General features: G+C 44.7%; 1 protein-coding gene across 2 annotated transcripts; it reads right to left on the bottom strand.

Moving 5' to 3' along the window:
- Positions 1 to 2091: 2091 nt before the first annotated feature.
- On the bottom strand, positions 2092 to 10576 carry TIMM21 (translocase of inner mitochondrial membrane 21). 2 transcript variants are annotated; one of them, XR_015704756.1, is made up of 7 exons: positions 10031 to 10576; positions 8688 to 8750; positions 8491 to 8588; positions 6294 to 6367; positions 4173 to 4278; positions 2747 to 4078; positions 2092 to 2604 (listed from the first exon to the last, which is right to left on the bottom strand). XR_015704756.1 is itself a non-coding variant. In XM_009471337.2 (6 exons), the coding sequence occupies exons 1-6, from the start codon at positions 10323 to 10325 to the stop codon at positions 3986 to 3988; spliced, it is 729 nt and encodes a 242-aa protein (XP_009469612.1). In that variant the 5' UTR covers positions 10326 to 10576; the 3' UTR covers positions 2092 to 3985. The 2 variants fall into 2 exon arrangements, 1 of the variants encoding a protein (XP_009469612.1); XM_009471337.2 differs by having other exon boundaries at positions 2092 to 4078.
- Between the last annotated feature and the right edge of the window lie 443 nt (positions 10577 to 11019).

The raw sequence follows: 11019 nt of genomic DNA, 5'->3' as shown, positions 1-11019 counted from the left end.
CTTCCTGAACATTTTGTACAAAGTAAGAGAGATGCCCATCTCTCTTACTGTTGTATTTAGCTAACACTTTGGTAACAGGGCTGAAAACAAAGTACACTGCTGGAGTACACTACTTCTTGAGCACTTTAGTTATTCCACAGTAAAGGCAGCTTTAAAGGAAATACCAAATGTTCTCCTGGAATTACAGGAGAACATTTCTAGAGCTAAAAATCCCCTCCATTTATGTGGCCTTTTACCAATGGGAGAGTAACTAGCACTGCATGGTAAAAAGACAATCTGTGCTACGCGATTCATCCAGGGGCACAGCCCATGTCACTGATTATAAATAGGTGAATGTCAGAAGCTAATTACAGATACTGAGGTCTTTCTCCCTTTTCTCTGTGGGGGTGATGATGTTGAGGGAGGTGGCCAAGAGGAAAGCAGATCGTCAGATACAGGGCTGCAAGTGTTATGGCTCCCCTAGTTTGTGAATAACTTTTAGACCCAACCATGACAGGGTGTGTAATGCAGCTTCAGCAAAGAGGATGACTGAACGAACCCTGAAAGGGCTCTGTACCCCTTCCCACCAGGGGGGAGACTGACTGACTTGCTATGTTCCTTGGACTCCAACAAAACAAAAGAAGTGTATTGAGTTTGCCTGACAAGGTTTTGGTAGCGGCGGGGCTGCAGCTGTGAGAAGCTGCTAGCAGCTTCCCCCATGTCCAATAGAGCCAATGCCAGCCGGCTCCAAGATGGACCCACCGCTGGCCAAGGCCGAGCCTATCACCAATGGTGGTAGCGCCTATGGGATAATGTATTTAAGAAAAAACTGCTGTGCAATAACAGCAGCAGAGAGAGGAGTGAGAATATGTGAGAGTAACAACCCTGCAGACACCAAGGCCAGTGAAGAAGGAGGGGGAGGAGGTGCTCCAGGTGCTAGAGTAGAGATTCCCCTGCAGCCCGTGGTGAAGACCATGGTGAGGCAGGCTGTGGCCCTGCAGCCCATGGAGGTTAACAGTGGAGCAGATATCCACCTGCAGCCTGTGGAGGACCCCACACCAGAGCAGAGGGATGCCCGAAGGAGGCTGTGACCCTGTGGGAAGCCCGTGCTGGAGCAGGCTCCTGGCAGGACCTGTGGTCCCGGGGAGAGAGGAGCCCACGCTGGAGCAGGTTTGCTGGCAGGACCTGTGACCCCGCAAGGGACCCATGCTGGAGCAGTCTGTTCCTGAAGGGCTGCACCCCATGGAAGGCACCCACGCTGGAGCAGTTCATGAAGAACTGCAGCCTGTGGGAAGGACTCGGATGGAGAAGTTCATGGAGGACCGTCTCCTGTGGGAGGGACCCCACGCTGGAACAGGGGAAGAGCGTGAGGAGTCCTCCCCCTGAGGAGGAAGGAGCGGCAGAGACAAGAGTGATGAACTGACCGCAACCCCCATTCCCCATTCCCTGTCCCCTTGCGCTACTGGGGTGTGGAGGCAGAGAAATCAGGAATGAAGCTAAGCGCGGGAAGAGGGGAGAAGGTGTTTTAAGATCTGGTTTTATTTCTCATTACCCTACTCTGATTTGATTGGTAATAAATTCATCTTCCACAAGTCAAGTCTGTTTTGCCTGTGACAGTAATTGGTGAGTGATCTCTCCCTGACCTTATCTCGACCCGGGAGCCTTTCGTTTTATTTCCCGCCCCCTGTCCAACTGAGGAGGGGAGTGATAGAGCGGCTTTGGTGGGCACCTGGCATCCAGCCAGGGTCAACCCCCCACAGGAGCATTAAGCTCTAGTTAGGAAGGAGCAATTAGCAGTTCCTGGAGATAGTTATGATTTTGCATTTATAATAGCAATTGCATTTTTCCACTTTTTAGAAGCAATATATTATCCTGCCTCACTAGTATTCTGCTATTTACAAAGCAGGATGATATACAAAAATGATTTTTATATGATATACTCCTCCACTGCAGCTTTCTTCCAGCCTGTGAGACGTTTTGTTTGTTACGAAGCGTATAGAGGGTGCCAGTACGGCTGTGTATCCTGCTGCTTTGAGCAAGTGTGCTCACCCGTCCGCTTTCTTGCGGGAGAAAGACGAGTTGTGAAAATGACAACAGCGCACTCCATGTAAGTACAGGATGAGAAACATTTTATTTATAACCCTGTCATATTGGGGCTACCTGAACCAAAAATAAGCTTGAAAGTAATCCCCTGAGTTGTTTCTCTGGGTTCTCCAGTTTCTTGAACTGCAGTGTATAAAACAGAGGTTTGTACTTTGCTTGTAGACAGTCATAGCATCATGGAGAAATCGTGAAGGTCAGCTGCACTGTGGACAACTCCACATCCATCTGTGTCTTTTAAATTATACTCGTGTCTCTTTCCTTATTGCCAGTTTTGGTCTGTCTCCATTTTTCTCATACAGGTCTGGACCGGTAGCCAAAGGGCCAGGGCTGACAGAAACGCCAAAGTATGACACAGGCACTTAGTGCAAGGACCATGGTACTGACAGCTTTGCAGACAACTTTAAAAACTTCTGATGTCTCAGAGGGACCAAACAACCAGGGATCCGATTTCCAAACAGACAGTTCTTCCACACGACCCTTGAAATACATTATATTTCTGTGTATGTTAGGAAGTCCTTGCTCCTGAAAAAACATGGTAAATAAATCTCATTGCCAATAATCAAATTCTCAGTCTGTCTTCTCAAGCTGAAGCCGAACATACACATTAACCCCAGCGACCAATTCTTGCTGCTTTACCACAAGCCTGACATTGAATTTCACGTACCTGCACTGCTGGAAAAACATCATTATGTGAGGTCATCATCTTTTCCTTCCCAGAAAGTTTCTAGTCCTGACAGTTTCTTTCTTCAGTGCAAACAAGGCTCTAAAACAAAAGTAAACCTAACAGCTGGCCTTTTTGCCATACCTATACCCTTTACTATTAAAAATGGTTTCTACAGTCTGAATGTACCATTCTCATAATACAGGCTCATAATACAACTCATAATACAGGCTGATAACTGAACATCAGTATGTGCTTTACGCAGGAAAAAGCGAACTAAAAAGCTCATAACATGATAGGTAACTACAGAAAAACGCATTAGTTGGTGCTTAAGAAAGTGGTTAAATGTAAGAAGCCAAGGCTTGAAATTTTTTGGTTGGTGCTGCTTGACAGATGGGCACAACTGAGTCTGATTATTAACACACAGGGTTATGCTTGCTATCTGCCATGTTGCACTACAGAAGAAACCCAGGTGAGAAATGTGGTCATGAGTTGAGCTTTTGAGTTTGGGTAAACCTGTATGAATCTGATTCCCAGAAGATATAGATTAGTTAATGCAAAAACTGTGGGCAGTGCTGAGCAGCTACAACACCGTCATTAATTAGCGGAGCAGTACGGCAAACGTTGGAAGGGGCAGAGAGTACTGCTGTTCTGTGTGCTGTTAATCTATTTAGAATGCACCAATATTGAAGTCTTTATCTTCGGTCATTTGCCATGGATGTGTGTCTTCGCAATCCATATTCTTACATGCCTTTGGGCTAGATCCCCTTTGCATCACTAACATACATTCTTATTTTACCTCCTTATCTACACAAAGGCATCCAGAATGAAAACAGTGAGTTTGTCTACACTTAAAATAGCACTGCAATAAAGAAAGTGGTAAGTGGGAAATCCAAGCAAAGAAAGACAAAAGGCTCCCCATCCAAACCTAAAATCTTGGAAGACTCAGTTTTTGGGTGTGTAGAAGTATTATCCAGCATTAAACTGTTTATTATGAGCCATTATTTTCCTATGTCAAAAGTATTTTCCATAAGTGATGGCTCTGCTATTTTTCATTGGCTTCACTTCAAATCCTGTATCTGTTATTCCGGAAGACCTCAATGTAGGCCCTGAGAGGTTACGTCCTGTAACAATCCCAAAGCTGCAACATACAACTGAGAACACCAAACAATTCATGCGTAGACTGGCTACACCAGCATCATCCAATATTCAATAAGATGAGGCGGCAACTTTAATCATTGGCTATCTGTTGTCTTCTATGACAATGGTTCTTCTAGGATAGGTGTCAACATCCACAAATATGTAGCGGACCTCAAATCTTCCTCTCTCAGGATTCTGTAAGGAAAATAATTTCAGGCTCTGTTTTTCTCTCTGCGGTAGTTTAAATTCAAGATTAAGATTGTCAGCTATATCAAGCAATTGTACATACCTCTTTGACTTCCACATGGACTGTCCCCTTCTTCCCTGGTTCAGAGCCCTCAATATAGAACTTCAAACGCATATGTTTCAGTCCATCCTTTACGTATTCAATGTGACTAAAAACAGCAAAAGAAAACAAAACAAAAAACCCAACCCACCCAGCAAGGACACAAATTTAAACTTCTTATTTAGAGGAGCTGCTTAACTATTTTGTGAGAAAGTGTATTCTGATGCAGTCCTTCCGCCACTATGGGTTCCTTCTCTACTACTCTTCCCAAGCTTTATTGCAAGCATATAAGGAGTAGTGGAGTTAGAAGAACGAACTAATTAGCAGTTGAGGATTAACAGATGAAGTGCTTAAATGTCCTCACCCCAGTCCTCCCCTCAAAACTCAACAGCAATCCAATGGCTGAAAATTCTGGAATTTCCTTGTATTTATTCTAAAGAACCCCCAGATTCAGAGCCTGACATCTAGAAAGGAACACCCACACCACCAAGACAGCCAGGGTTTTTTTAGGCACTTAAACTAAGCTACGAAGCCAAAACACACAAAGAATGTTTTGTCAACTTATCAGGTTGGTTAAATCACATCAAAACAAACAGTTTACCATATAGCTTTACTTATTTTGCAATAATTTTGTGCTACTGAAGTTGTGTAACTTTGGCACTGATATAAGATCTCCAACCTAAATGCTGATATTTAGACTGGAGTTAGGTTATGCTCAAATATTAGATAAATAGAAAGGTCATGTCACTCTCAAGGCAACCACTTCCAGAAACCAATGGTCAAACTAGAGTTCTGGTGCCAGTTTATGTTTCCGACTGAAATTACTAACTGCTGCATGCTACCAAGCTCTTATTTCCATCAGTCATGCCCAGATACACACTGTGAATTAAACTTCCAATACAGTTTAAGGTGACCTGATGGGTTACAGATAATAAAGACAAATGAACCACAGTAACTTCACATTCAAGGTGTTCATACACAAAAAAAATCTGTACATTTTTGAGACATTTACGGTCATCCTTATATTGCAGACACAAATGCTACCATCGTGCAAAGTCCTCAGCTCAAAAAATGTATTTAAAATACTAGACTTTCAAAATGATGGAAATTGAATACTAGGAAAGCTATAGTACATTTACTTATTTACATAGTTTGTTTTACAGACAGATGCTTGAAACGTTTGTGCATATGCTTTTGGTTTAGCAGCTCCACTTTAAACACTTCTTCACAGTCTGGTGAGAAGATAAACTTCCACCAGTAAAAACCACCTTCCTCTGGAAAAAAAATTCTCAATTTCATGGTTCAAGTTGTATATCTGGGCTTATGTGTCCCATCCTATGTGAAATCTCCTTGAATAAATTCAAGTCAAAGAACCCAATAAAGACAAAGCCCCTATTGGGTTATAGTGCAGGGAGGATTTACATTTTGTAAGAATTAGTTCTGTTGTTTCCCTTAAAAGGAGATTAATAAATAGACACACTCATGAAAGGTTTAGGTGAGAGATGTTCTGTTAAATACACAGTAGAGATGTGGCCTCAAGTACCAAAAAGCAATGTAAGAAATGGGCAGTCAATACTGTGTATCAGCTCGGGACAATAGTCACTGCAGTGACGACAACATGTACAGTCAGACCCGGCCTAGCTTTAAACAGAGCAAGCTGGATTCTTGAAAGTCTGAAAGTTAGCACCTCCTGCTCTTTCTGGCCAGATAAGAACTACTGCTTCAAAAGGAGAAAAAAACTCTCAAAGAACAATTTTACTCTTATTTGGGGGTTTTCAGACTGTAAACTTCAGTCACATCACTGCTCCCCAGATGCATGCTTAGGCCTCTGTACCACTCTCTTCAGACTCGTCCTATTTTTTGGAGACACCAGCTCTATGTTTACCGTGCTGACCATTGCTTATTTTGAGGCACTCAGAATTGCCATTTTATATTGTATGTGCACTGTACTTAGTGGTATGTGCCACACAAGAGGTATTGCAAAAAACTGCTTTGATTTTCACTCAAAAGTGACAGGGTACGTCACACAGTTCATTAATCTAGATCGAACTTGCTATGATGTGACCCAAAATGTCCTTGCTGTGTGAAAACTAATATCTATATGGGGCAAACACCAAAGGGCACCTGACAAACTGTCGTCTTCCTCTTCTTGTTGCCTCCCCATAACCTTTAATAGATTCACCAAAAACACCAATTATCTACAAGAGAAAAGAGGTTTGAGTTGTCAGAAGGTATCACATTCAAACAGTATCAGCTCACACCCCTGTGAATGCTGTGAATGCATCTTCTTTCAACAAAATGTCCCTTGTGAGCCTGATCTCTCAAGATTAGAAGAGTTTATGAAAGAAAACAGTGTAAGGAAAATTCCTCTGTATTTCAGTGCTTTTCTTTTACAGTCACATATTAAAATCCTACTAATATGTTCCATTTGTACTGTCCTCTGAGATTACGACATTTTAATCTCTCGTCTTACTGTATATTTTCTACTTTACTGACATTTTGTGTAAAAAGGAAAAAAAACATGAAATATTTAGTCATATCTCCTCCAAAAGAATATGTTTCAAAGTTTAAAATGCAAATGTGTTCCCCTTTACATCATCTAAAAAACACTACTGTTTAAGAAATTCAATGCCTTTTTTTTTTTTTTTTTTTCAGATCTATAAAGCCAGACCAAATTAACCTAGTTTTAAACTTACTTTGAAGTTGGTTAGAAAGGAAGGGTGATTTTTACTGTACAAGCACTGGAGAGAAGTTTTAATTCTACAAACTTTTCCAAAGCAGTCTTCATTTTTATTCTAGTGACAACTTGTCACTTCATTTCTAGGTTATCCTCAGAGTCATCTGTGGCAATCTTGTTTGAAAGCTATTCCATGCATTTCTTGTTTTGCCTGAAGCAGTGGTTTTTAAAATCTAGTTTTAGACTGATTTTTGTTTACATCTAGCTACCTTATGTGACTGTGTGATCACATGACTGTTCTCTTTCTCTCTTCCTGTTAGCCACAGGAAGGCTAACCACGTTTCAAACGAAGAATTTAAATTCCTGGATACTTATAGAATCATAGAATTGTCAAGGTTGGAAAAGACCCTTAAGATCATCGAGTCCAACCGTTAACCTAGCACTGCCAAGTCCATCTATACCATGTCTTCAAGCACTGTATCTATCCGTTCTTTAAATACCTCCAGGGATGGAGACTCAACCACTTCCCCGGGCAGCCTGTTCCAATGCTTGACCACCCTTTTGGTGAAGAAGTTTTTCCTAATACCCAACCTCCCCTGGCGCAGCTTGAGGCCGTTTCCTCTCGTTCTATCACTTGTTACTAAGGAGAAGAGACCGACCCCCACCTCGCTACAACCTCCTTTCAGGTAGTTGTAGAGAGCAATAAGGTCTCCCCTCAGCCTCCTCTTCTCCAGACTAAACAACCCCAGTTCCCTCAGCCGCTCCTCATAAGACATGTGCTGTAGACCCTTCACCAGCTTCGTTGCCCTTCTTTGGACATGCTCCAGCACCTGGATGTCCTTCTTGTAGTGAGGGGCCCAAAACTGGACACAGTACTCGAGGTGCGGCCTCACCAGTGCCAAGTACAGGGGCACTATCACCTCCCTGGTCCTGCTGGCCACACTATTCCTGATACAGGCCAGGATGCCATTGGCCCTCTTGGCCACCTGGGCACACTGCTGGCTCATGTTTAGGCAGCTGTCAACCAACACCCCCAGGTCCTTTTCCGCCAGACACCTCTCCAGCCACTCCTCCCCCAGCCTGTAGCGTTGCATGGGGTTGTTGTGACCGAAGTGCAGGACCCGGCACTTAGCCTTATGCGGTGCTTCGCAGAATGACAGAACCCTAGTGAAGTGTTACAACAGAAAAACTGTGCTGAGGAAAGGCAGCAGGCCAGATCTACAAAACTTAAGTGGGACCATTTGCCTCCCTGACCAGCAGAACTCCTTAAGTACTACATTTAGTAGGCACTCAGGTATGTCTATAAGACTTTCTGTACGGAGACACGAGCACACGCTCTGAAAGGGCAGACACTCTTGTCGCATCAGTTGTTGTGCTGTGGTACATTCACTTAACTTGGCTTTTAGCAGGCTAATTCACTCTGGCTCAGCGCTTGCATTAACTTGTCCTGATATAGGCTCCAATCTGGAGCTGACCCACCTCTGGCCAGCTAAAAGCACAGGCAGATCTGCTGGTGTTTGCCTGCTAAGCACCGTGTGCATCTTCCTGAAGCTTTGCTTGTGAGACCCCTTGTGCAAACTTTCAACTCAAAGAGAGACAGTAACTACTGAGAAACAAACTTAGGACTAAGATTCAAAAACCAACCTCAGGGTGAGATCTGCATTTCTCCAAGGCGTCTCCGTAGATCTTACTTGGACTAGAAGAAGAGAATAGCTCTTTAAAAATCACATAGAACAAACCACCTGTAACAGAAACAACAGCAAATGGAATGAAAACTAATCAAATCAGATGGAATTAATGAAAAGTGTCTTCTGATAAACAATGTAATTTTTAAAAATAACCTGTAACACCAATTCCAACAAGCACCACAATAAAATAGGTAAAGTCTCTTCCAGCTTCTTTCACTGAAATAAACAGAAAACAATGCAGGAGTTACAATCTTGGACAGTAAGACTTGCATAGCTTTCTTACATAAATGTTCTTCTATTAGTCTGCAGCTCAAATAACATTTTGGCAGAAGAAAAAATTCGAACAACAGCTTCCATAATGCCTCATCACTAAAAGAAAGAGACCATGGAATGTCTCTTATGTTGTGCAGGGCATATATTTATCTCTGTATTAAGCCTTATTATTTTCTGTTTTCCTACTAGATGTTTTCAAGACTCAGAACAGCATTTACTGCTACTTTTCGTGTACATGACAGCTAGGGTTTTTTTAAGAACTAATGAGGTATCTAGCACTGCAGTATTCAAGCTATCATATAAACCCACAATCATTGCAATACTTACACAGAGAAAGGGAGAAGTAAAAATAAAAAAGTGTAAGCTTATAAATTGCACACACTGACTGAAAATAACTGATTTTATGAATTCTCAATCAATTGAACAATAAAAAGGAGGGATAGGAGACCAAAATACGTATTTTATTTGTTGAGACTGTTAACTGCAGTTTATCTGATTAGTTTTTATGTGTTGGTTTTGATCTAATGTACTAGTAAAAGTGTCAGTATACACTCCAAAAAAGTCGTATGAGATTCTCTGTTACAAAATATTTTTGAGAACTTGGAAAGACTACTGATTTAAGTGATAACGTGTGCCTTTCAGTGAAGTACAAGTTACCGAGAAAACTTTAATAACCATTTTCCCTGCAGCCTTCTAATCAGTTGAGGATGTTTTTCATAAAGCCTTTCAAAGCACTTACAGTTTCTGAGGCTAATTACATAGTAATCACTTTTCACTGAAGTGAATGAGACCAACCAAAGTGATAGCCATCCTATAAAGAAACTAGTACCACATGTAGAGCTTTGACAATTTTGCTGGAAGTAAACTTGTTTTAACAGCATCGAGACGGGTTGTGTGTGGCGGGTTTTCCTTTTGAAAAGGGAAATGAGAGGCTACTACATCTTATCCCTGATGTGACCTAAACACCAAATCAACAAGCTGCTTGGACGAAGCCACAGAATTTCCGTTCTGTTTGTGCAATACGTACACTGAAATGTATCAACTGCTGCAAACAAGAGGATATGAATAGAAAAGGGCCTGTTGGTTTTCCGACAATTGTGGGTTTTTTCTAATTCCCGAGTTTTGGGGCTCTCAAATCTCCGCTGCAGCAGTAACTTTCCCCGTGCCAGCCTGTCTGAGCAGCGCTCAGCATTGCACTCACGAGTGCCTACAGCCCGGCTTACCTCTCTGAGCAGCCGACAGCCGAGTTTCTTCTTTCCCACCCCTCTGCACGGACACATGCTTGCTATTATCGCCAGGTTTTTCAGCTCTCAGCCCCCCGGCTTGCGTCCCGATGCTCTGCCGGGCGGCCCGGAGCAGCGAGGCGGGCTGGTGCCGCCACCTCAGGCAGTGCCCCGGTCCCGGCCCCGGCCCCAGCCCCGCCAGCGACCAGCCGGGGGGAGCGAGCAGCCACCTCCCCAGGACGACCCGCAGCCCCTCGCCGCGCTGCCCCGCCCGCGCAAGGGAGGCGGGCAGCATGCCGGGCCGCGGCCCCCAGGCGCCCTCACGGAAGTACGGCGGCGGCAGCCGAGCTAAACGGGAAGTTTCTGCCTCTCGCCACCGCCACCCTTTGTCCCGGGGGAGCCCTCGGGGGAGAGTCAGCGCAGCCTCCCGCCCTGAGCGCGCCTCTGCGGCCACTGCTTCAGGCCAGAAGCCCCCATTACCCTTTACCCGCCGACAGCCGCCCCTCGCCGTTGCCCCGGCGGAAATCGTGGGGGTGGGGGGGGAAGAAAGCAGCAGCGGCCCCTGGGAGCGGTAGTTTGAACCGGCTCCCTCTTGCGCCCGCCGCTAGGACCGGCTCCCGGCAAGATCACTACAGCGACCGCCGTGCCCAGCGCCTCACAGCCCGCCCGCCCTCGCGGGGCGGGGACCCACCGGCCGTTAAACGGCGGGGGCTGCTCGCGGCGTCGTGCGCCTGCGGTCCCGGTCACCCTTATTAAGCTGTTTTTATTTTTCAAGTTGTTTTTTGATCTCGCACGCATAGGTGCGCAAAAGCCATGCAGTTGACGTTTCCGCGAAGGGAGAGCAGAACACCTGAGAGGACCGTGCTCCGGCTTCCCGGGGAACGGCGCACCGGCGCGGAGCTCGCTGTGGGGCGGGGGAGGGCGGGGAAGCTGACAGGCCGCCTGCCGGGGGTCCTGCCGCGGTATTAACGCTGTCCGCGTGCCCCACG

Source organism: Nipponia nippon, unplaced genomic scaffold (assembly GCF_047370975.1).
Source record: "Nipponia nippon isolate SJK-2023a ecotype South Korea unplaced genomic scaffold, ASM4737097v1 scaffold_1, whole genome shotgun sequence".
In the NCBI taxonomy this organism is placed as follows: Eukaryota; Metazoa; Chordata; class Aves; order Pelecaniformes; family Threskiornithidae; genus Nipponia; species Nipponia nippon.
The sequence above is the reverse complement of the archived record's forward strand: the minus strand, read 5'-3'. Positions and strand labels throughout refer to the sequence as shown.

Bases quoted from the DNA above. Each gene is read 5' to 3' on its own strand.
- TIMM21 (XM_009471337.2), bottom strand. From the start codon at position 10,325: ATGCTGCCCGCCTCCCTTGCGCGGGCGGGGCAGCGCGGCGAGGGGCTG. The intron at 6,368-8,490 runs GTTGGTTTTTGA...TTTCTCTTGTAG, and splicing joins AATGCAGATCTCACCCTGAG to ATAATTGGTGTTTTTGGTGA. The intron at 4,279-6,293 runs GTGCCCTTTGGT...TGCTGTTTTTAG, and splicing joins GGAAGACGACAGTTTGTCAG to TCACATTGAATACGTAAAGG.